Source organism: Pristis pectinata, chromosome 8 (assembly GCF_009764475.1).
Source record: "Pristis pectinata isolate sPriPec2 chromosome 8, sPriPec2.1.pri, whole genome shotgun sequence".
Classification (NCBI taxonomy): domain Eukaryota; kingdom Metazoa; phylum Chordata; class Chondrichthyes; order Rhinopristiformes; family Pristidae; genus Pristis; species Pristis pectinata.
Window position 1 is genome coordinate 39,815,186 of NC_067412.1, and position 25,710 is coordinate 39,840,895.

General features: G+C 43.7%; 1 protein-coding gene across 2 annotated transcripts in view; it reads right to left on the reverse strand.

Moving 5' to 3' along the window:
• shmt1 (serine hydroxymethyltransferase 1 (soluble)) overlaps positions 1–25,710 on the reverse strand; it is a 36,336-nt gene that overhangs the window by 4,382 nt on the left and 6,244 nt on the right. For both annotated transcript variants that reach the window (XM_052020867.1, XM_052020868.1), the window contains exons 4-11: positions 17,079–17,194; positions 16,345–16,505; positions 12,759–12,840; positions 11,638–11,850; positions 10,468–10,584; positions 6,188–6,310; positions 4,801–4,917; positions 120–230 (exon numbers count right to left, since the gene is read on the reverse strand). In XM_052020867.1, the coding sequence (XP_051876827.1) occupies positions 120–230; positions 4,801–4,917; positions 6,188–6,310; positions 10,468–10,584; positions 11,638–11,850; positions 12,759–12,840; positions 16,345–16,505; positions 17,079–17,194 (1,040 nt within the window). The remainder of the gene's footprint in view (positions 1–119; positions 231–4,800; positions 4,918–6,187; positions 6,311–10,467; positions 10,585–11,637; positions 11,851–12,758; positions 12,841–16,344; positions 16,506–17,078; positions 17,195–25,710) is intronic.

The window sequence follows — 25,710 nt, forward strand, 5'->3', positions numbered from 1 at the left end:
TCCCACCACCCTCCAGAGAGTCCCAGGAAATACAGTCATCCTCTGGAGCATCCAATCACTCTGCAGAGGACCCTGGAAATATTTCAGAATGGCCCCAGCACCAAGCAAAGGCACATTACCTCTGTGAATGAAAGCCGCCACTATCTTGAAGTCCTCCTCCTGCAGCCCACGGGAAGTGAGGGCTGGCGTCCCCAGCCTCAGACCGCTGGGCCGTAAGGCACTCTTGTCACCTGTTGGACAACAGCAGGTTAAAGCTGGCACACTCTCTCTTCACAGCCCTGTATCTATTCCACACCCAGTGTCAAAGATTTATCTGGCTCTTGTGCATCTTTTAATTTGGTCTGTATAGACTTTCAAGCCTGTTCCACTATCAAAAGTTCTGCACCTCACCCAATCAATACCCCTTTGCTCCATTACCCTCCATCCCTTTGCTGTACAAACATCCATCAACCACACTTTTGGTATTTGACAACTGAGGCCCAGAGCTCTAGATGTGCACTGCCCTGTGTGCGCATATCTGGAGGTGCTCACTGATACCTTAAGAGCTAGCATTTGATTTTTAAGATCAGCCTCCTTATTCTGGCCAGAGGAAACACCTCCTCCTCATCTACCCCATCAACTCCTTCAACCAACCCCATTAAATGGCAGCAGTTATTAACATTTCCACTTTTCCCATCTGCACTCCCTCTGGTGCCTGCTTTTGTATCCTCACCCTTCCTTGTTTTCCCCCACCCCAACTTTTGCCTTCACTGTTGCTCATTTAATCTCTTGTGCCTTGAACCCTTTGATGGATAGGTCTGCATCCAATCAGGTACTTCCAAACAAATCCGCTATCCTTATCAATTCCTTTTTAGTTGATTCTGGAATTTTAGAAGTTTGGAGGTTTTTGCACCTAACGATAAAGAGTTTTCATTCTTTTCTCATGTTTACCATAGTTACTCTAGAATTGATTATTTCTTTATTGACTCTTGATTAGCTCCATCTGTCATTGATTGTAAGTATGATGCAATCGCTGTTTCCGATCATGTGCCCTTGAAACTATCAATTAAACTAATTGACTTCATTTTTTGGTGCCAAGCAATGGCGGTTCAATTCTTCTCTGCTTCAGGATTTAAACTTTATTAATTTTATTAAAGAACAAATTGCCTTTTTCTTTTTAATAACTCTACAGAAGAAATTTCCAATGGGATACTATGGGATACCTTTAAAGCGTATATCCGTGGTCAAATTATTTCATACTCTGCTGGATTGAAAAAACGAACTAATAATGAAATACGTAAATTGGTTGATGAGATTAAAGAAATTGATAAAAAAATAGTCTGTTGCTCCTAATTTGGAGCTTTATAAAAAGAGAAGTGAACTTCAATTGCAACACAATTCGTTATTAACATCCCCAATTGAAAATCAATTACTCAAAACCAAGAGTCAGTTTTATATACACGGTGATAAATCTGGTAAATTACTGGCCAACCAACTGAAAGCTGCTTCGGCTAAACGTCAGATTATTAAAGTTCGTAAACGAGATTGTAATTTGATGGTTGACCATGACCAAATTAAAAATTCTTGAAAAGATTTATATACCTCTTTATACCAATCAAAGTTTGCTGAAGATTCCACTTTAATGCACGAATTTTTAAGGAAATTGAATATTCCAAAATTATCACTTAATGAATGTTTAACATTAGATGCACCCATTTCGGAGGAAGAAATAGAGAAAGGAATCTCTTCGATGAATTCTGGTAAAGCACCAGATCTTGATGGGTTTACAGTAGAATTTTTAAAATCTTTTTTGGATCTTCTTTCTCCTTGGTTATGTAAAATTTTTAAAAATGTCCTATTTGTAGGTAAATTACCACAATCCTTTTATGAAGCATCTATTTCTTTAATTCCTAAAAAAGATAAAGATCCTTCTGAATGTGCATCATACAGACCTATCTCCTTATTGAATGTGGACTCTAAAATCTTTTCCAAAATATTGGCTACGAGATTGGAAAATGTACTTCCACAAATTATTTCTGATGATCAGACAGGATTTATTAAAAAATCGGTATTAACTTTTTACCCTTAATTGATCATGTTAAACAATTGTTTACTAAATGGTACCCATTGTCCTTATCACCGATTGGTCGAATCAATGCTGTTAAGATGACTATTTTACCTAAATTTCTGTATCTATTTCAGGCGGTTCCAACCTTTATCTCTAAATCCTTTTTTGATATTATTGATTCTAAAATTCCTTTATATACATGGCAGAATAAAAACCCAAGGTTATGTAAGAAATATTTAGAAATTGAAAAAGGATGGCGGTATGGCTTTGCCTAATTTTGGCAATTAATATTTGAAATTTAATTTTTTGGACACAAGATTTAGACGTAATTGAATGTCCACGATGGGTGTATCTCGAGCGTGAGTCAGTGTAAGGGTTTTCATTGGCTTCTATCTTAGGGGCCTCGCTCCCCTTTGCACTTACTAAATTGAATAAACAAATGATTAATCCAATAACTAAACACACAATACGAATATGGTTTCAATTTCGTAAAGTTTTTGGATTGAATAAATTTATCTTATCAAGTCCTATTCTACCTAATTTTTTCTTTCAGTCACCTAGAATTGATCTAACTTTTCTTTTATGGAAAACGAAGGGAATAACATGTTTTCGTGATCTATTTGTTGATAACTGTTTTTTGTCTTTTGAACAGTTATCTAATAAATACGATTTGCCTAGATCACATTTTTTTTTAGATATTTACAAATTAAAAACTCTTTAAATGTTATTTTACCTACTTTCCCGATACCACATCCAACTGAAATTACAGAAAAATTTTAGGTTTTAAACCCTTATCAGAAGGGCTTGATAGCAATAATTTATGATTTGATTATGAAAATACGTTTAGGGATACCGGATAAAATTAAGAATGAACGGGAAAGAGAACTTAAGATACCTCTACCTATAGAGACATGGAAGAAAATTCTTCAATTAGTTAATACCTCTTCAATGTGTGCTAGACACTCTCTAATACAGTTTAAGGTGGTTCATAGGGCCCATATGTCTAAGGATAAGCTAGCTCACTTTTATAACCATATAAATCCTATCTGTGATAGATGTAATTTGGAGGTGGCTTCCCTGACACAGATGTTTTGGTCCTGCCCTCTTTTGGAAAGATATTGGAAAGACATTTTTGATGTCATTTCAGTGGTATTGAATATTGATTTACAACCACATCCTATTACTGCAATTTTTGGGTTACCAATGATGGATTCTGGCCATTTATCTGCCTCAGTTTGTCGTATGGTTGCATTTGTTACATTAATAGCCAGAAGATCCATTCTATTTAAATGGAAAGATCCCAAACCTCCTACTACATTCCAATGGTTTTTCCCAAACTATAACATGTTTAAGCTTAGAAAAAATTAGGAGTGGTACTGTTGATCCTTCAGTTAATTTTGAAGAAACTTGGAGCCCATTTATCCAGCATTTTCATATGATGTAAGCTGACATTTTCCGAATCCTTCTCAATAACTTTCTATTTGAATATAGAGGAGCGGAGTTAATGACATAATTTTTTAAAAATCTATCAAGTATGACAGCCCAGCTTTTGTTTAGTTCTTGGGTAGTTTTTGTTTATTATTACCATTCATTTTGTTTTGTTACTATTTTTTTCCTAGTTTGGGGCTTTTTTTTCCTCATATAATCAAATTTCTTTTAAATCTTTTTCATGTTCAATTATTAAGAGATTGGGGGGGGTTCAGATTACATATTTTACTCTTTGTGTCTGTATACATTAACCGTTATTATTGTAATCCCGATCTCTATATCATGTGTGTAATTACTATTGTTATGTATATTAATTTGAACTTAATAAAAAGATTGAAAAAGAAAGAAAGAAAAGTTCTGCACCTCACCCAATCAATACCCCTTTGCTCCATTACCCTCCATCCCTTTGCTATACAAACATCTATCAACCACACTTTTGGTATTTGACAACTGAGCCCCAGAGCTCCAGATGTGCACTGCCCTGTGTGCGCATATCTGGAGGTGCTCACTGATACCTTAAGAGCTGGCATTTGATTTTTAAGATCAGCCTCCTTGTTCTGGCCAGAGGAAACACCTCCTCCTCATCTACCCCATCAACTCCTTCAACCAACCCCATTAAATGGCAGCAGTTATTAACATTTCCATTGTTCCCATCTGCACTCCCTCTGGTGCCTGCTTTTGTATCCTCGCCCTTCCTTGTTTTCCCCCACCCCAACTTTTGCCTTCACTATTGTTCATTTAATCTCTCGTGCCTTCAGTATCATCACAAGATCACAATCCCTCCCCCATTTCGCTCCTCCCCCGGCTCTGAATCTCTCAACTTTCTTCCAGTTCTGATAAAGGGAAGAAAACGTTAAAACTGAGATGTTACCAGGCTAGGATTCAATCAAAGATCCACCTTACCTGATTAGGGCATGGCTATTCAAACTTTGTGGTATCCCCCTTCACCCATCCAACCATGTTCATCAGCCTAGTAAGTCCTCACATTCAAACGTTCCATAACCTCAGCTTTCCCCATCTCTGTAATCCCCTCCATCTCAAACCCTTCAATCTCACACACCCTCAATTCTAATCTTTCAGCTACCTAGCTCTGGAAATCCCTCCCTGAAGGAACCCATCTCTACACCTCCTGTAAAACACTCGATAAAGTCTAGATCATGGACTGATGCCTTGACCATAGTCTGTGGATCTGTTTCTGATCACATCTGATTCCTCTCCTGTGAGGCACTTCATGTTCTACCACAATAACACAAGTAGCAGCCTACCTGGACAAGTGTTCTTGTTGCAAGCAATGGCACACTGTTCCAGAACCTTCTCAGCTCTGCCCCCATCAGTTCCTTGGTTGCGTAGATCGACCAGGATTAGGTGATTATCTGAACCGCCTGTATGAGGAGAACAAAGCAGAATGCACTGTGATTTCACACAACAGTCTGATATAGCTTTAAGTACTCCAATACATAGAGAACAGTGTGGTGTATATCTCTGCAAGACAGAGGGCTTCATGGGCTTGAGATTTGTGATCATGGCACCCTGTACTTAGGTAAATGTGAAAATTCAGTTTATGCTGGTTATTTTGAAGACTTCAAGTTGAAGAAGAAGGGGAAGGCTAACCAGCAAAAGCCCTCATGCAGACAAGCCTCCAATGAAGCACAAAGTGGACTTTATGCACAAGAAAACCCGGGGCCTCCCCTGCTAAACTGGAGACATTGGAGCAAAGTAGGAGGGGTCCGCCTCAAACCCTTGTGGGTTTCCAGCAGTCACTGCCAATGCATGTTAATTACACTGGCAATTAACCAATGTGGTGGAATACCCCTTGTGTCCAGGTCAACTACCCCTCCCTAGGAGGGAGGGGTAAATAAATAAATATTTTATTTTAATTCTTCGTTTACTAAAATTGCAGAGACAAGATTCAATACGTGTTAATTGCAGAGTTGTGAACACAGCCCAGTCTATCGTACAAATCAGCTTCCCTTCCATTGACTCTGTCCACATTTCCTGCAGCCTCGGGAAAACAGTTGACATAATCAAAGACCTCTCCCACCTTAGTCATTCTCTCTTCTCCCCTCTCCCGTTGGGCAGAAGATACAAAAGCCTGACAACATGTAGCACCAGGCTCAAGGCTAGCTTCTAACCCGCTGTTGTCAGTCTCTTGAATGGACCTCTCATATGCTAAAGATGAACTCCTGATCTCCCAATCTAACTCATCGTGGCCTGTGCACTTTATTTGTCTACCTGCACTGCACTTTCTCTGTAACTATAACTATATTCTGCATTCTATTTTCTTTTTACTACCTCAATGTAATTATGTATGGCATGATCTGTCCGGATGGCATACAAAACAAAAGCTTTTCACTGTATCTGAGTACACGTGATAATAATAAACTAATTACCAAACTGGAAATCTTAAATAAAAACAGAAAATGTTGGAAATGCTTAGCAGGTCAGGCAGCATCCGTGGAAAGAAACAGTCATCAACCTGAAACATTAACTCTGTTTCCCTCTCCACAGATGCTGCCTGACTTGCTGCAGTTTCTCTTTCTAACTTAAAAAGAGTGTAGTTTACAACACAGACCCATTTGATTTCACATCCGTAGATGGGCCTCTGCTCCCAGTTAATCCTTGCCCCTTCCCAGCTTCTCTCAGTGCTCTCACCAGTAACAATCTTGTATCCCAGGTCCACCAATGCAGCTGAAAGAGCCTTGCAGTTAGACAGAACCTGCTTCTGGTAGACCTTGAACTCCAGAGTCATTGCCTGCTTGAGTGCCACAGCGACCCCTGGCCAGAGAGATACATGGAATATTTCAGTTACGACTGCGCAAAGATAAAGCCCCAACAATGAGTAATTGTGTATGTTGCAGAATCAATCAGATTAGCTCAAAACACAGCAGCACCCAGCTTGCATCAGCGGAAAGGAAGGGGAGGAATATGCTGACAGAAAAAAGGGAGAGATAGTGAAAGGGGAACAAAGCGAGAGAAACTGGTAAAATGAGATTGCATTAAAATTAATAAACTATAGGAAATTTGAAATAAAAATGGAAAATGCTGGAAACACTCAGCAGGTCAGGCAGCATCTGTGGAAAGAGAAACAAGAGTTAATATTTCAGGTCAAAGACCCTTTTTCAGATATAATCACTTTGTTTCCCTCTCCGCAGATGCTGCCTGGCCTTTTAACTGCTCCCAGTATTTTCTGTTTATATTTTTTTCACCATTTCAGTGTCCCGAAACATTTTACAGCTGTGAGTACTCTTTTAGCCTGGTTACTATTTGAGCCATGTGTGAAACCCATGTGTGAAACCTGAGACACAAACTGCAGCTTGACAATTGCCAGATAATCTGCTTTAGCTATTTTTTGTCCCAGTTGAGGGATAACTGTTGCCCTGGGCATTGAGGGGATCTCTCCTGTTGTGGGTGCTGCCTGTGAAAGATCAAAGGTTCACATTAGAGAGCTGGGCAGCACCAAGGCCAGCCTCAGGTAGAAGACATTTAAAAATCGCAGAACTGTACCAGAGTGAAAAATCAACCATGATCACTGGGCTGCACATTTGCCTAACTGGCTGCAGCTTTTATCATCCTATCGACCAATGACTGCATTACTGAGACACAGGAGACTTTTTGGACTGGACTGAGGGAACAAGACGGAGTTGAGGTATGAGGAGATGAGTTCAGTAGTGGAAGATGAAGGGTTTCGACCTGAAACATTGACTGCCCATTTCCCTGCACAGATACTGCCTGACCCATAAAACAAAGGAGCAGAATTAGTCCACTCGGCCCATCGAGTCTGCTCTGCCATTCAATCATGGCTGTTTTTTCTTCAACCTCATTCTCCCACTTTCTCCCTGTAACCCTTAACCCTCTTACCAATCAAGAACCTGTCAATCTCTGCCTTAAATACACCCAGTGACTTGGCCTCCAGAGCCCAATGTGGCAACAAATTCCACAGCTTCACCACCCTCTGGCTGAAGAAATTCCTCCTCATCTCAGTTCTAAAAGGACATCCCTTTATTCTGAGGCTGTGTCCTCAGATCCTAGACTTTCCTACAAATGGAAACATCCTCTCCATGTCCGCTCTATCCAGGCCTTTCAGTATCCAATAGGTTTCAATATCATCCTTCTGAACTCCATTGAGTACAGGGCCAGACCGCTGAGTTCCTCCAGCATCCTGTGTGTGGCTGCACTTTTGATCCTGACAAAAAAAAAACACTAGACTATCCCATGACTGATCCAAAGACTCCTGAGGTAGCCAATTTCTCTCTATGTTCACTGTCTCACTTCCCCCCACCCTCCCAAAGATTCATGGGCCCAAACAGAGGGTAATGCAAGACAGCACAAATCTAACCTGGGACATGAACAGAGGATCGAAAGATTTTACACCCTGGCAGCACAGGTAGATTTTCATACCACACAGCACTAAAGACAAGAGAACATTTAATAGAGTTTAATCTTCATGGGAAAGGTTGTTTGGAGCCGGGGAGGGGTGCGGGTGACGTAATAGTGCAGCTCGTAGAGCTATTGCCTTGCAGAACCAGAGATTTCGATTCAATCCTGCCTCTGGGAGCTGTCTGTGTGGAGTCTGCATGTTTTCCTTGTGAAAATATGTGTTTCCTCTGGGTGCTCCAGTTTCCTCCCACACCCCAAAGATGGTGGGTTAATTGGCCACTGTAAATTGGTTCCTAGTGTGCAGGTGAGTGGTATAATCTGGCGGGAGTTGATGGGAATGTGGGGAGAATAAAAACGCGATTAATATAGGATTAGTATAAATCTGTGGTGGGAGCAGACTCGGAGGACTGAAGGGGCCATTTCCATGCTGTATCTCTCTATGACTCTATAATATTTCTAAGTTTGTTTACATGATGAAACAGGGTGGGATTGTTGAGTTGTGAGAACACCAAGTTGTGAGGATTCAAATGTGACTGAGATAAATTGAGTTAGTGGGCAAATATATGGCAAATGCAGTACAATATGAGTAAATGTAAGGTTATCACTTTAGGAAGGAAAGTAGAAAGGCAGAGAATTAATTAGACGGTAACAGATTGGGAAATGTCGATGTACAAAGGGACCTACTTGTCTCATACCCCAGTCACTATCAGCACACACTTAAAAAAAGCAAATGATATATAGTCACAGAATCCTATAGCACAGAAACAGGCCCTTCGGCCCACCCCATCCACGCCAACCATCAAGTACCCATCTACACTCATCCCATTTACCAGCACTTGCCTTCTATGCCTGGCGATTCAAGTGCTCATCTAAATAGTTCTTAAATCTCGTGAGAGTTTCTGCCTCAACTACCCTCTCAGACAGTGTGTTCCAAACTCCAACCTCCCTCTGGGTGAAAAAATTCTTCCTTATTTCCTTACCCTAAACCTATGCCCTCTGAATATAGTCACCTCCACTACGGGAGAATTTTACTACTTACCTGTTACTGCTCTCCCTGAGATGCCATCTCCCACAACATCATCCAACACGGTCTATCTGTTTGAGGGGGGGATGTCCATAGGGGACTCCTGTACTACCTTCTTACGCCTACTACTCTTCCTGGTTTACCACCTGTGCAGCTTGTGATATATGGTATATTTTCCATGGACTGGATGGTCTAGAACCAGGGATCACAGTCTCAGGATATGGGCTAAAGCATTTAGGTCTCAGATGTTACGGACTCAGTGAAAGTCCCTTTAAGATAGAGAGTGTGTGTGTGTGTGTGTGTGGGGCGTGCTTACGTCAATAGAAGATAAAGGACGTAATGACGTTGTTGAAGAAGTCAGAAGAAGAGAGAGAGAGAAGGGAGAGAGACACCAGCCTGCTAGTGTTCTCTATCAATGGATGAGAAACAATAACTGTGTCTGCCACTGAAATCCATGTGTGGAAGTTGGAAGTAATCCGGTAGAGTTCACTTTGTTGCTGACCTGTAGAAGGAAACAGGTATTTGTGTGTGGACGACCACGATTCGGATGCTTTTCGGGCTGAGGAAGTCACTACCGAGTAAACACTGAAGTGTCGTTTGGGTTCCATCGTGGAACATTTGGATTTCGTATTTACTCTCTCTATGTTTCTCTACGTCTACGTCTTATCTTCAGACAACGGTGGTTGTTGAAGAAGCCCTTGCTCACGTTTCACCTTATGGCTTGCGGAACTGAACTTTAAGAACCATTCCTGAACTTGGAGTTTGGGACTTTGCCACACACACACACACACGAAGAGTTTAGTTTTTTGGGGTTAACGTTCAAGGTTTAACATTTTTTGAATTCTAACATACTAACATTTTTACTTTTATTTTACGTATGGTCATAAGTAGTGATTAATAAAATAGTTTTTAACACTGAATCATGCTCAGTGTGTTTCTTTTGTTGCTGGTTCGTGACACAGTTAAGAAATATTTTCATTCAGAGGATGGTGAACCTGTGGGATTCTCTACCACAGAAGGCAATGAAGGCTGAGTTGCTGAATATACTTAAGAGGGAGATAGACTTTTGGATGCGAAAGGCATCAGGAAGCAGAAGAGAGAGTAGGGATATGGAACAGAGATAGAGGATCGGCCACGATTGTATTGAACAGGAAAGCAGGCTCGGAAGGTTGAATGGCCACATCCTGCTCCTATTTTCTGTTTCTACATGTTGTCACTTCGAAGAGTGCTGCAGTTCCACAGTTGCACCCTGCAGTGGTGATCTGCAGGATCAGATTCAAGTGCTTTATACCCAACCTGTTCCTTCCTATCCAACCTGTTCCTTCCTACAAGAGACGCTGAGGTTAAATTTGACCCCAATGCTTGGCATTTTAAAAATAAATTGAACTGCATTTGAACTTAGCAAATTCTCCGTTCCCATCTCCCACACTGGGATTGCACGGCACAACTAACACACATTCGAGCATTTGTGGGTTAGCTCCTTTTGCAGTGTGTCGCTATAAAGCACACCTAAGACAGCCTCATGCTTTACCTGCGATGGCATGGTTGTGGGGCCCACCTTGCAGCCCAGGGAAGACTGCCTGGTTGATGGGACTTTCCAAGTTGTACATAACCTCCTTGCCTGTCTTTGGGTCGACGCTGCGGATTCCTGAAGAGGGAGCAAAGCAGAACCACATGACGGTGTTTAGTTATCTATCTTCAAGGAGGAGTTTCAGTTGCAAAGTTCATTCATAGGGTTGTACTGCCAACACTGTATTTACTGCCCATCCCTAATTGCCCTTAGAAAAGGTATTGATGAGCCAGACTCTTGAGCCCACCCTTGGAAACATTCATGTAAGAACCAAAGGGAAACAGACAGGGACAGTCACGAGCTTCCCTTACTCAGATACTGCACCATTCTGGGGTGTACATTAGGTACTCCTAGCTCTTTGGGTTATGGCTTTAATACAACGTAATTTCTCAGGTGTTGACCACTCTCCAATATCTCTGACCAAGATGCAATGATGTCCTGCCTCCAAGAACACTCAAGAAGCATTGCCCCTCTGGGACAAAGCAGTCATGTTAACCGGCACCTATCCTCCACCCTAAATATTCCTGACTGCTGTGTGCACCCTCAACAAAATGCACTGCAAATACTCGTCCAGGCTACTCCCACAGCAGCTCACATACCTGAAACTTCTAGCACCAAGGAGGACAAGGGCAGCAGGTGCATGAAAAAACACCACCAACTACAGGTTCCCCTTCAAATTGTGGACATCCTGACTTGGAAATATATCAGAATGAGGTTTATTATCACTAACTTATCTGTCGTGAAATTTGTTGTTTTGCCGTTCCTTCACTGGCATTGGGTCTAAATCGTGGAACTCCCTCCCCAACGACACTGGGGAAGCACCTTCAGCAGGACTGCAGAAGTTCAGGAAAGCAGCTCACCACCACCTTCTGAAGGCCTGTTAGGAATGAGTAATAAATGCTGGCGTTGCCAGTTTGGTCCACATTCCATGAATGAAGAGATAAAATAAAATAAATAAAAATAATTGGGATTGGACAATTTAATCTGACACTGACAAATGAACAAGACTGTGTTCTGCTGACTAAACTCATTGTTTGCCAATTCCATCAACATAAAACGAATGAATTACAACCTTAGAACTGGCATGTTACTCGAGAGATGGATCTGGGATATTCTTTATTTTATCCTCACCTTTCCTATAGAAGATCATACCAGACCTGCAGCCACGGAGAGTCTTGTGCGTTGTGGTGGAGACCACGTCACTGTACTCGAAGGGGGAAGGCACTACCCCAGCTGCCACCAGGCCGCTGATGTGTGCCATGTCTGCCATCAGGTAGGCACCGTTCTCATCCGCAATCTGCCGCATCCTGGCATAATCCAGGTTCCGGGAATAGCAACTAACACCTGGGAACACCAACAATGCAGGTCAGCCCACTGAGAGAACGCTGCTCGGAAATCAAAACAAAAACTGCAGGTGTTGGCAATCTGAAACAAAGAACAGAACGTGCAGGAAGCACTCAGCAGGTCAGGCAGCATCTGTGGAGAGAGAAACAAGAGTTAACATTTCAGTTCACAGATCTGTCAGATGCAGACGTCCTCTACCACGATCTGCGTCAACTTCTAAGACTCCTCTGTGAAGCTTCTTCCCTCAATCACTCCGTCTCAATGCCCATCTGGCTTGATGTCCATTTTATATGAGAGCCTTGTTTGGATTCACAAATGGCTTAAGTGGGTCATAGAGATAGAGTATGGAAACAGGTCCTTTGGCCCAACGAGTCCACACTGACCACTAGCCACCCATTTACACTAATCCCTTTTTTTTTAAATTCTCCCCACAATTCTGCCCCAGATTCTACCACTCACCCACACACTAGGGGCAATTTATAGCGGCCGATTAATCTACCTGCACATCTTTGCGATGTGGGAGGAAACCGGAGTACATGGGGGAAACCAAACAGTCTTAGGGAGAATGTACAAACTTTACATACACAACATCCGAGGTCAGTATTGAACCTGGGTCTCTGACGCTGTGAGGCAGTGGCTCTACTAGCTGTGCCACAGTGCCCTCCATGCAACAGAACCCACATACAGAGGTGAGTTTGAACCTCCGGGTGAAGCACAGTTCCTTCAAGAACTGCTGGCCCTATACTTTCAGCCTGATTCAAACTGGGAACTCTTAGGAAAGGTCAGGATTAGACAACATTTCACTGAGACTCCTCCTGTAAACAACCAGAGCTAAAACTCCTGTGGATGCTACAAAACTTGTAGTCCCATCTTCTACCGCCAATCCTCACTTGAAGGAGGGCTGTTACCTGCAATGATGAGTTTCGGGTGGAAGAGACGAGCGTTTTCTGCCAGCCTGTCATAGTCAATGTAACCTGTCTCAGGGTGCACCTAGAGACAATGAACAGCCAGTTACCTGTGTCTGATAATACCTGGAGAGAGTTCCTCTCAGTGTTATCCTTGAAGAAAAGAAATGGAGTATTTGCATTCACATAGCCCAGTAATAGGTCTCAAAGGTCTTTACAGGCAACACAATACAGTTGAGGTATAGTCCCTGTTGTAATGTAGGAAATACCAGTTACTTTATTGGGATAACATACAAAGATCTGAGTTCAAATCCCACCATTGCAATTTTAATTCAGATTGACAATCTGGTTTACTAATGCCGTTCAAGGGTGGAAAGAGTCATTCTCACCTGGTGTAACCTTATTCCTGACTTCAGACCCACCAACAGAGCTGATTTCCCTGAAGACACTCAGTAGAAGGGAAATTAGGGAACAGACAACAAATGCTGGCCTTCCAAGTGATGTTCGCACTCTGATAACCTCAATAAAAAGCCAATATGTGCATGGTTCCCATGAAGTCCAGACTCTCATTTGTTAATGAATATTGAAAGAGATTTCAGGGGATTAACTCCCCTGTTCTTCAAAATAGTCTCGTGGGAGCTTTCAAAGAGGAGAGCAGATGGAGATTTGGTTTAACATTGCATTCCAGATATAGTACCCCCAGCGAGGTGGCACTGCACTGCAACCTGCCAAGATCTCCACCTCAAGGCTTTGGAATGGAACTGGGACCTGCAGCCCTTTAACTAAAAAGATAACAGCATTAGCAATTGCTTCATGGCTGACATCCTATCCAAAATTAAACTGCACACACGTCGATAAAGGAAATATTCAATTTGTTGCCATTAAGTACCACAGAGCAAATTAGTGGAGATTATTCACAGTGTGGCCTCAAGCCAGATAAATCAAGTTGATCAGATGTAGTCAACCAAACACAACATTGTCTTACAGAACAGAATCACCTCTGCATTACATCAGTGGGAACAAGGAAGCCTTTCGATATAGGGAGACCTCCGCTGGATAGTGTCTTGTCTTTGCAAGGTCTATTTAGTCTAATTTAGGGAGAAATATTCAATCCCATGAACTAATTACATTAAATAAATAACTGCTCAGACAGTATTTTTTCTCAAGAAGAAATCATTGAATGATTCAGAAATCTAAAGTTAAACAGACTACACTTTATGGTCGGAGTAAACAGTGGGGGATAAATCCACCTTTGGTGGTTACCACTAAACGTGTGAGATTCCGCCATCAGCAGCAGATACTAAATTGCCTGCTTCGTCGAAGTCAGTTGAACTAAATCTGGAGGTGAGTGGAACCAGCAGCCAATGGTCCTGTGTGGGTTTAGGGTTGGTGACCAAAAGCATATTTTGTACATCACATCCTAGCCCGCTGAGAATCACTTTGATCCACTTCCTGGACTTAAGGACATAAACATTAGAAGGCCACTTGGCCCCTCGAGCCTGCTCTGCCAATTAGTAAGATCATGGCTGATCCAATCTTGGCCTCAACATCACTTTCCTACTCTCACCTCATTCCTATGACTTCCTTGTACTGGCTGCATCATGGTCTGGTACGGCAATTTGAATGCTCAGGAACGTAAGAAGCTGCTGAGTAGTGGACTCAGCCCAATACATGAGCACATCCCTCCCCACCATCGAAAATATCTACATGAAGCACGGCCTCAAGAAGGCAACATGTATCACCAAAGATCCCCACCATCCAGGCCGTGCTATCTTCTCGCAGCTACCATCGAGCAGGTGGTATAGAAGCCCGAAGTCCCACACCACTGGGTTCAAGAACAGCTACTTCCCTTCAACCATTCGGTTCTTGAACCAACCTGCTCAATCCTAACCGTCATCTCAGTATTGCGGCACTATGATCACTTTATACTACAATGGACTTTGTTTGTTTGTTCTAATTGTGTTTTTTCTTTTATAATTTTGTATAATTTATGTTTAATTTATGTTTTTCTTCTGAATATTGTGTCTCTGATGTTATGTGCCTAAGATGCTGTTGCAAGTAAGTTTTTCATTACATCTGTGCATACATGTGCTTGTGCACATGACAATAAAATTGACTTTGAAATGTCTGCCAGTTCCTACTCTGGATATGTCCAATGATACTGCCTCCACAGCTCTCTCAGAAAGAGAATCCTAAAGATTCACAACCCTGTGAAAGAAGAAATTCCTCCCCATCCGTTCGATGCCCTTATTCTGAAACTGTGCCCCTCCCAATTCTAGCTGCTGCCAGGAGGGCATCCACCCTGTCAGCCCCTCTCAGAATCTTATACGTTTCAGTTCTCATTCTTCTAAACTCCAATGAGTCTTGGCCCAAGTTGCTCATACATCAACCTCTTTAGCCCAGGGATCAACCAAGTGAAACTTCTCTGCTCTGCCTTCAAAGTATATCTTTCCTTTAAAACTGAGACCTAAAATATAAGCAGTACTCCAGGTGTGGCCACATCAGCACCCTGTAACATTACATCAGAACTTCCCTACTTTTATGTCCCATGTCCCTTGCAATGAAAGCCAACAATCCATTAGCCTTCCTAATTCCTTGCTGTACCTGGATGCTCACCCTTTGTGTTTCATGTACTAGAACCCCCAGACCCCTTTGTACCACAACATTTTGTTGTCCCACAATACTCAAATAAAAAAATTACCTTTTCATTTTTCCCTCCAAAGCAGAATACCTCACATTTTCCCATATTATGCTCCATCACTCAACATCTTGTCCACTCACATAACCTATCAACATCCCTTTGTGTCCTCCTAATTTGCTAATCCATCTATCTTCAGCAAATCTGGATATAGCATGTTCCATCCCTTCATCCAAGTCATTAATATAGATGGGAAACAGTTGAGTCCCAACATTGATCCCTGTGGTAACTCAGTAGTTACTGAGTGACAACCTGAAAATGAGTCATTTAATCCTGACTCTGTTTTCTGTTAGTTAGCCCATCCATGCCACTATATAACCAACCTTATGTGCTCTTAACTATTTATGTAGCACCTAAATGAACATCTGCTGGGAATCTAAATACACTACAACTACTGGGTCCCCTTTATCTACTCCAATTGTCACATCCTCGAAGAATTCTAGCACATTTGTCAAACATGATTTTCTCTTTCATAAAACCACAATCGCTGTTTTATTGTTTTATGATTTTCCAAATATCCTGCTGTTACCTCCTGAATAATGGTTTCTAACTTCTTCTCAATGACACGTTAGACTAACTGACCTACAGTTCCCTGCTTTCTATTTTCCTCCTTTCTTGAGTTACAGTTTCACTTTCCAATCCTTTGGGAATTTTGGAAAATTGCTGTCCATCCATTATCTCTGCAGTCACTTCCTTTAAAACCCTAGCAATGCAGGACATCTAGTCCAGGGGATTTGTTGGTTGAGGTTTGCCTAGTACTTTATCTCTGGTGATAGAAATCATTTTAAGGTCCTCAATCCTTATAAGACCCTCTGCAAGAGTTCAAAAAAAAGGTCCATTGAGGTATTGACTGCCAATTCAGTGACGAGAGACGTTTCCAAAGGTTCTTACCTTGTATGGCATGGACTCAAAAAAGATAGATGTGGCAGAGATTTTCTTCTTCTCTGTCATGAAGCCATGTGTCAGATGTCCACCATCGGGAAGGTCCAATCCCATGATCCTCCCATGTGGCTCCACCAGAGCTGTGTACACGGCAAAGTTTGCTGGCGAGCCTGCCAAACACGAACGATGGCAGAGAAAGATGTCGATTAATAATGTTGTTAAAAATCTCCAATCGTAATATAAAACTTCCGGGAGATTGCCCTTTAATCTGGTCAGCCCTTCCAAAAGTGCCCCCTGCACCAAAGAAAGCCCACCAGTGAGACACACATGGGCATGCTGTTGTCCATCCTGCCCTAAGCTGATGCGAGCAGCCCAGCTGCGGAGAGCAAAGCCCCATCTCCATTTATGCTAGAAGGCTTGCCAACACTCAACACCTGGGCCAACGAACGAAGGGGATACAACTTGGGGACATAAAACCTGTACACCCTTCTGATTCGTTAAAAGAAGAAAAGGTGGAATAGGAGTTGAGGTGCAGATACAAGGTTACCTGAATATGGAGCAAAAAAACAAACTGCTGGAAGAACTCAGTGGGTCAAGCAGCATCTGGGGAGGCAAAGGGATGGTCAATGTTTTGGGTGGAGACCCTGCAATCAGGACTGAGGGTGTAGAGGGAAGATAGTTGGTACATAAAAGTGAGAGGGAGGGGTGGGACAGAGGCTGGTGGGTGATAGGTGGAATGTTACCTGAATATGGCTGGACATTGACACCCCACTTCTCTGGATCAAGGGAATACAGATCCAACGCTCGTTTCTGGCACAGCCGCTCCATCTCATCCACGAACTCGGTGCCGCCATAATACCTAGAAAGACGTGTTGCATCAAAAGCAGCTGGGTAACTGACAATTAAATGGAAAAGATGTGCTGGAGAAGAAATAATTTCTCTTTGAACCCCTGAAGGAACACCAAGTAATGAAGGCAATCCAATTCACTCACATCTCTTTCATACGATGGTTAGATGAAATCTGGAACACTCTCCAGGGAATCTGTTGGGTGGTGCTCACTTGATCTCCCAACTATAAGTTTGTGTTGGTAGGAGGATCGAGGGATATGGAACTTGGGGAGATAACTGGGGCACAGCAATGGATAGACCAGGACCTAAAGAAATGACCCAAAATGCAGAAAGGACTTTATCTCCTATCTTATAATCCCAATGGCAAAGAAGAACTCAAATTGAGCCAGGTCAGTAACATGGCTGCCTAGGAATTCGGCCATGAACATAGAACAGTACAGAACTGGACAGGTTATTCGGCCCACAATGTTGTGCCGATCTTGATGCCAATTTATATTAAATGACCCTTTCTTGTGTATCATCCATGTCCTTCCATATTCAAAAGCTTCTTAAACTCCACCAAACTGCCTGCTTCCGCTTCTACTCCTGGTAACCCATTCCAGGCATCTACCACTCTTTGCATAAAATACTTGCCCCTCACATCACCTTTTAAACTTTCCCCCTCTAACGTTAAAAGCATGTCCTCTGGTATTTGATATTTCTACCCTGAGGAAAAGATTCTGACTGTCTATGCTGTCTATGCCTCTCAGAGTACAGTATCTGTCCAATAATCCAGCATCCCGGATAATGACCCTGGTTACTTCTCCTCCCCTCCTCCACCACAAACCACCCCCCCACACTCCCAATCGGGCAGAAGATATAAAAGCTTGGAAACACATACCAACCTCAAGGACAGCTTCTATCCTGCTGTTATCAGACTCTTAAATGGACCTCTTGTACAATAAAGACAAACTCTTTATCGCTCAATCCACCTCGTCACGGCCCTTGCACCGTATTTATCTACCTGCAGTGCACTTTCTCTGTAACACGATATTCTGCATTCTTTTGTACTATCTCAATGTACTTATGCACGGAATGGATATGTCTGGATGGCATGCAAGCAAAGCTTTTCACTGTATGTCGATACATGTGACAATAATAAACCAATTACCATTACCTTGGGACTTTGGTGGTGCTGGACCAGCAGATTTCCTGGACTATTGGATGTTCCTACTATTGGTCCCAAATTCACTTTAATTTACCTTTCTTTTATTTACCACACACTATTTTCCAGTGAACACAGTGAGTTAATATGTACAAACACTCCAGACCCTGGCTCCAGCTGGAAACCTTCCCACCTTCCTGACTTTTGGTGTTCTGGATCCCAATCCTGGCTCTGGCTGCACACTCTGCTTCCCTTTCGCTGCCGCCGCCACCCCCCCCCCCCCCCCCCCCGGCTCACTACTGGATGAATGAGCAAGGCTGATGCTGAACTGTCAGGATTTCCAGACCATCATTGCCAGATCATCGGAGGTTCAGTGGTTCAATCCCACCTCTCCAGAAACTGAGCAGAGCACTTCCCATCGTGAACCCTGCTTGTGTGGATGAACCATTTCCCCACTGGACGTACACATTATTATAGCACTAACAAGAACGCAAGAATTAGCTGCAGTAGGCTACGAGACCCTTTGAACCTGACCCACCGTTCATCAATGTCATGGCTGATCTCATAACTCGCTGTTTTCCTGCACTGTCCCCATACCCCTTGATTCCTTTAATATCCAGGAATCTACCAATGACTGAGCCTTGACAGCCCTCTGGTGCACAGAATTCCACAGGTTCACCACCCTCCCAGTGAAGGGATTGTTCCTCATCTCAGTTCTAAATGCCTACCCCTTATTCTCAAACTATTCCCCATAATCTTAGACTCCTCAGTCAGGGGAAACATCCTCCCTGCCCATCAAACCCTTTAACAATTCAAGTTTGGATGGTATCTTCCCCTAAACTTTAGAGAATACAGTCCCAATCTACTTGATCTCTCCCTATCCTGGAGTGTGTCAGCTTCAGGCACTAACCATCAGATCTGGCCCCACACCCGGTATCAATAACTCCAACTGTCCCCCTGTACCGATCACCAGACCAGTGCTGTGCTCCCATATGACATTCACCTAGCTCCTGCCACCCACTAGTCACCTAAACCAAGCACCTCCCCAACCCATTTACTACAAACCCGAGCCAACTCCAACCCACCAACCACCTGACCCAAACCACCCCCCACCACCTGACCCAAACCACCCTCAGAACCTGACACAAACCACCCCCACCACCAACCACCTGACCCAAACCGTCCGCACAACCCGACCCAAACCGTCCCCAACACCAATCACCTAACCCAAACCATCCCCACCACCAACCACCTGACTCAAACCATCCCCACCACCAAACAGCCAAAATAAGCCCCGTCAGCGACCACCTGACCAAACCCAAACATCCACCCCATCCCATGGTCACTAGACATGTGGAGGACCCTTAACCGGCTTCCAAATTCAGGGGCAATTAGTTATGGAGAATAAATGCCAGGACTGCCAGCCTTGTCCACATCCCGTGAGTGAGCACACTCCATCCCCATCTTTCACATACACGACACTGATAATAACAGTGCTACGTGATCCAATTTCTCGGCTAATATTTTTTAAGAGAAGACTAATTCTGTCAGCCCTCACCGGGCCCTCCGCTGACACAAGACAGAAAGAGTTGTGTCCCACGAATCTACCCTGAAATGACCCCAGCTTTGAATTGTCACAGGGCACGTGGGTGCACTTAAACCATTTCCAGACGGACATCGGAAGCCAACGGGCTCAGACGGAAATACTGTGATAAACCTCTTGTCTGTACATGGGATGATTCTTGCAACCTCTCAGATCATTGACATCTGGCTACTGTTCAAGTTCGGGGTGAGCTGATGGAACAAAACACCACAGCATATGCTGATAATGTGTAATTGATTCAAGCAGATATAATTAACACTCAGGGTGGAGGACACAGAGGAATGTAGGACTTAACAGCAGGCATGTGCCCTGCAAGGATGCTATTTAAGGCATCATTAACCCTTTGCACATTTGTTGAGGATTGAGTTACATGCAAGCACTCTTCGTTAAAGGGGGCAGTGGGCTGCAGTGGAGGAGCGGTCAGTGTCAGGGTGAGCATTGAGCTGAGGTTTCACAGGCTGAACAATGGGTGTATCTACAGTAGTCACACATTGGATAAGAGAGTGACCTGCAGAGGAGCTCTGGCCAGGAGAGCTTAAGGCTTCCAGCGATCTGCTCCATCACTTGATATGATCATGGGGTTACAGACAGAAACAGGGGCAGAAGGGAGGCCCTCTCTGCAAGTGAGTCCACCCAGGACCATCTGATATTCCACAGAGCTCTTAAAAACCCCACTCCTTGGATGCCCGTCCCACTTGGATCCTAAGTCCCACACTGAGAGATGTGTGCACGTATTTCCCACCTCCCCCACCCCCAATTTCAGTCAACCTCTTCATATCCTGAATTGGGTCAAGGAGCCTTTTTCCACTTCAGATCCATGCCTAGAGTTCACTTCTCATACAGTGCTATTGTAGAGCATTTCTGGTAGAAATTAGGACACGATGCTCCAAAGCAAACCTGTCATTGCAGCTGGGCGCCATTCCAGTGATGGCCACAGGACCGCCAGGAGCTAAAGTGGAAGTGCATCAACTGCTCCCAATGAGACCTTGCTGCTGGTGTCACTTGGGATTTCGTTTGTGGCTTCTGCCTGCATCCTCGGCAACCTTACCGATGGGAGTGCGAAGCCCTTGCCCGAGGCCCTCCAGCAAAAGGAGCTGGAGCAGAAGGATGAGAAGGAGGAACAGCTGGAATTTCAACATCGGGCATGGCAGCTGCCACAGGCAGAGGGTCACAGTGATTGGGGTGGAAGGGAGGCCCTCTCTGCCAGAGTCCAGGACCATGTAATATTCCAGGAGGCTTCTGAAATCCTTGGATGCCTACTCTAAGTCCTACACTGGGAGATGTTTGCCCGTATTCCCATTGAACAAGGACTCATGGCAACGGGTCACACTTCCCTTCAATTCCAATTGACCTTATGCCCAACCTACAGATAGACCTCACTCCTGTACTGAGAAGAGTTTTCTGGACCAACATAAAGGGTAGGTGATCTATGGGGAGTTTTGCTTATGGATTTAACATTACTCTAACAGCTGTTGAATGATAATCCCCAGAATTGTAAATTCATGCAGTGTAACCTTACCATATAAGTGTGATGGCTCTTTAAAACAAAGCAGTGGTTCAATTCATCAAACTTAGCCTACTGGACCTGTGTTGACAGGCACCCTTCTGTACATAAGGAGCTTTGCTTTGTTCAGATCTGGTTCTTCCATTAAGCAGACATTCAAAGAAATTAGGTAGTTTGGAGGCAACCGATAAATGTGTCTGCAACAGTAATATCCACAGGCAAGTAATTGCCAATAAGACGAATCCGGATGATTCTGCAGTTGTTTGAATTAATACCACCTTAATAATGGAAAAATGGTGGGACATTTATCCAGTTGATCTCAACATTCGTTCACAGTGTGGGATCATTTAGATCCAGAATTAAGGAGAATAAATTTATTTAAAAAGCTTCATTCCTTTTTAATCTTGTCATTTGAAACACTGAGACCTAGGTGGAGCTTATGAACTCCAAATCAGGCTATGGAAATGAAAACAGCTCCTTGTGCTCAACAGGGCTTTGGTTACAAATCAGCTGTCTCTGCAGATGAACCAGCACAAACAGATGCATCATTGGCATGAGAGTCTTTCACCATAATCAATGAGAAAGTCTGGAGGAACAGCTGGTGTTGGAGGGAAAGACTTTAGTGATCCTTGTAACATATCATTATGTCTCTGTTAAGTGTTGTCTCAAAGTAGATGGGTTCCACAGATAGGCAGGGACGCAAGATTATAGTGCTTCACCCTATCAGAGAATTTTTTTTTCTGTTTTCAAGTCAGGCTTTAGTTTGCTTCAGCTTCTGTCTTCTTCCAAGGCAGGTCCTCGGAGTCGAGAATGCCCTGCTACCTCGTAACTTCTGTGCGTTTGCAGAGGGACCCATAGGCTCTGTCACCAGAGGTGGAAGGGTAGTTTGGGAGGTGGTACACTCCTCCTTCTGTTTTCACTGGGTTTCCACATGCTCCTAAAGAAAGTCAAGGTTCCTGTATCCTCTAATTTAAGCTGTTTTGGGTCAGGGAGTCCAGAAGTCAGTGAGGTTATTACATTTTTTTCTCCAAGGCAATGCTGAGAACATCCTTGTGACATTTCCTCTGTCCATCTGGAAATTTCCACTGTGATGGAGCTCAAATAGAGTGCCTGTTTTGGAAGTCTAGTGTTAAGGATATAAACAATGTGGCCCATGCACTAGGGTGGGCTGAACTTAACCAGAATCTGGATGCTGGGGATGTTAGCCTGGAAGAGGACACTAGCATTAGTTCACTTATCCCAGCAATAGATATTGCACAGATAGGTTGGTGGTACGTTTCCAGTGCTTTGAGGTGCCTTCTGTAAGTTGTCCACATCTCAACAGAAGACAGGGACTACTACTGCTGGTAGACAATAAGCTTGATGTTGGGTTTGAGGTCTTGACCTTCAAATAGTCTTCCAAAGTTGGTTAAAATCCATGCAAACACACCAAAGGCAGTATTGCATATGTTCATTGATTTCTACTTTCACTGGGAGTTGGCTACTGAGATATGGGAAGTGATCCATACTTTCCAGGACCTCACATGGATCTCGATTATCGGAGGGCCTCATTGTGCAATAAGGCAAGTTGATAGAGAATCTTTAACTATGTAGTACAAGACCATCCTCTCTTGTCCATAAAGACCGCGTGCTTGAACTTTACCACATTCATCTATCTTGTATTTAATCATTTTGGGGATCTGGGCATGACTGGCAAGGCCAGTATTTATTGTTCATCCTTAATTGCCCTTGAGGAGGTGGTGGTGAGTTGCCTTCTTGAACTGCTACAGTCTTATTATGAAGATGCTCCCATAGTGCTGCTTGGGAGGGAATCCCAGTGACAATGAAAGACCAGTGATATATTTTTAAGTTAGAATGGGTGTGCGACCTGGAGGGGAACATGCAGGTGATGGTGTTCACATCCCCCTTGTGCTCTTGTCTTTATTAAACGGAGAGGTTGTAGGATTGGGAGATGCTTTTGGAGTAGCCTGGGTGAGTAACTGCAGTGCATTTTGCAGATGGCGCACAATGTGGTCTCCAAAGATGCCAATTGACTCTGAGTTCTTCCAGCATTCTATTTTTCATTCGTGGATGGATATTGGCATCCCCTGCTCAGGGTGCATTCTGTGTCCTTGCTATTTTCAGTGCTCCTTCTTAATATTGTGAAAGAGGTTGGTAGGTGGTAAGCATGAGAACATTTCCTTGCCTATGTCCGCTCAGATATCTTGGGACATGATGGAGACTGGGGACAATGCTGAGGTCTCCCAGCGTCCTCCCTCCTGTTACACAGCACCACTGATTATTCATTGCTGTAGTTCAGTGCCTGCCATCCAAATTCATTTGCCTCTCCTAATACTACTCTGCAGTGCTTATGCCCTAGCTGCTGTCAAGCCAGTAGATGCCTGCTCCCTTGTACAGGAGGTAACAGAAGGCTTTGAAGAGACTCGTGAGCAACTCTGGGTTTAGATGAAATGAACACAGAAAATGCTGAACACACTTGGCATTTGTGGAGAGAGAAGCAGAGTCAATATTTCAAGTCAGTGACTTTTTATTAGAACTGAGAAAAGTTAGAAATCAAGCAAGTTTTAAGTTGGAGGGGTGGAGAGTACCAAGGAAATGTCTGTGATATAGGGTGGAGACCAAGAGAGACTGAATGATGTAATTGGTGGTGAAGGCTTGTTAATGGCAAAGAATCTGTCTGGTGGAGATGCCCCAAACAATGAGCATGCTATATGCCTTCTTTACCACTCTATCTACCTGTGTTACCACTTTCACTAGGGCCATATGGACTAAGGCCCCTGTTGATCAACATTCCTTAGCACCCTACCATTTACTGTATATGTTGTACCCCTGAGTGCCCAAAATGCATCACCTTGCATTTGTCAGGAGTAAATTCCATTTGCTAAAGCTCTGCCCAACTTTCTATCTGATCAATATCCTGCTGTAGCCTTCGACAACCTTCCTCGCTGTCCACAGTACCACCAACTTTCATGTCATCCATAAACTTAGTAACCTTACCCCTTACATTCACATCCAAGTCATTGATATACACCACAAACAACAAAGGTTCCAGCACTTTGTTAAATGCCTGAGTGACGTCCACATCTAATGCCGCATCGTCATCAGTCTTCTTAGTTACCTCAAAAAGCTCAAACTATTGAGGCAGAATTTCCCCCGCACAAAGCCATGCTGACTATCCCTCATCATCCCGCCTTTTGAAATGTACATGAATCCTGTCCCTTAGAATTGTCTCCAGTAGTAACTTCCCTAACACTGATGCAAGCTCACTGACCTGTAGTTACCTGGCTTATGCCTACTGCCCTTCTTAAATAAAGGGCAGTCTGCACCTGGCTGTCCGCTTGGAAAGCAGTGGTTTGTTCTTACACTGAAGCACTGGGGTGGGACTGTGCCTCTACCTTTACTTCCATTGATGAGGACTTGCAACTAGACCCCTGGGGGAAAGAAAGGCTCTAAACTCTGCACAAGGGGAGAAATATCGCCCTGAACTCACGCATTCTCCTTGACCTCCAGTCTGTTGGGTAGTCCAAACAATGTGCCACACATTTCTACATGCATTAGACCCAGCCTTTGTCCAAAGGCTGTCCCCTGAAGCAGAGCTCGTGGGCAAACTTGGAGCTGTGCCATACAGGCAACCAATTCCCTCTTGGCCAGTGAAGTTCACTCTTGCTGAGTGCAGAACTATCATTACACCACCTTCTGCACTTGGCCAAGTTCCATGGTGTGAGCTGGTGGATGACAGCGATGGTGTGCATTCTTCATCTGTGGAGACCGACTGCGTGAAATGGGCACCAGCCCCAGTGAGATGGTCCTGCACAGCGGCAACGATACAGGTGTGAATGGAGGAGGAAGAGGGAGGTTATTGGGGAAAAAGAGGTTGGGGTTTCTGGGCTGTGGGAGGGTGGGCTGGACTTGGACGTAACATTGTCTTCAACGATTTCCAATCTTGCGGTGGGCACTGGCTGCACGGCAGCCAAGCAAATGATTGCAAACCCTTCCCCTCCACTCAGTTAAGATGCAGAGCTTGTAGGACCCTCCTGCACACTGTTGCAGCTGCCTGCGGCATGCATCCGTCACCTCCAATAGAAAGGGTTGTGTGTTAGTGGGCATGTATCAGTGAATGCGAATTAAATGGCTGCCATGGTTGAACAGCTACAAGTGTGCATGTGGTGGTGTGTGTGGGTGTGGAACAGCTGGTGACTGTGGATGGAATCTGTGGCCAACTTCACTGACCTTGTCCAACTAAATGAGGCTATTCAAGTTCTTACAGCACTGGGA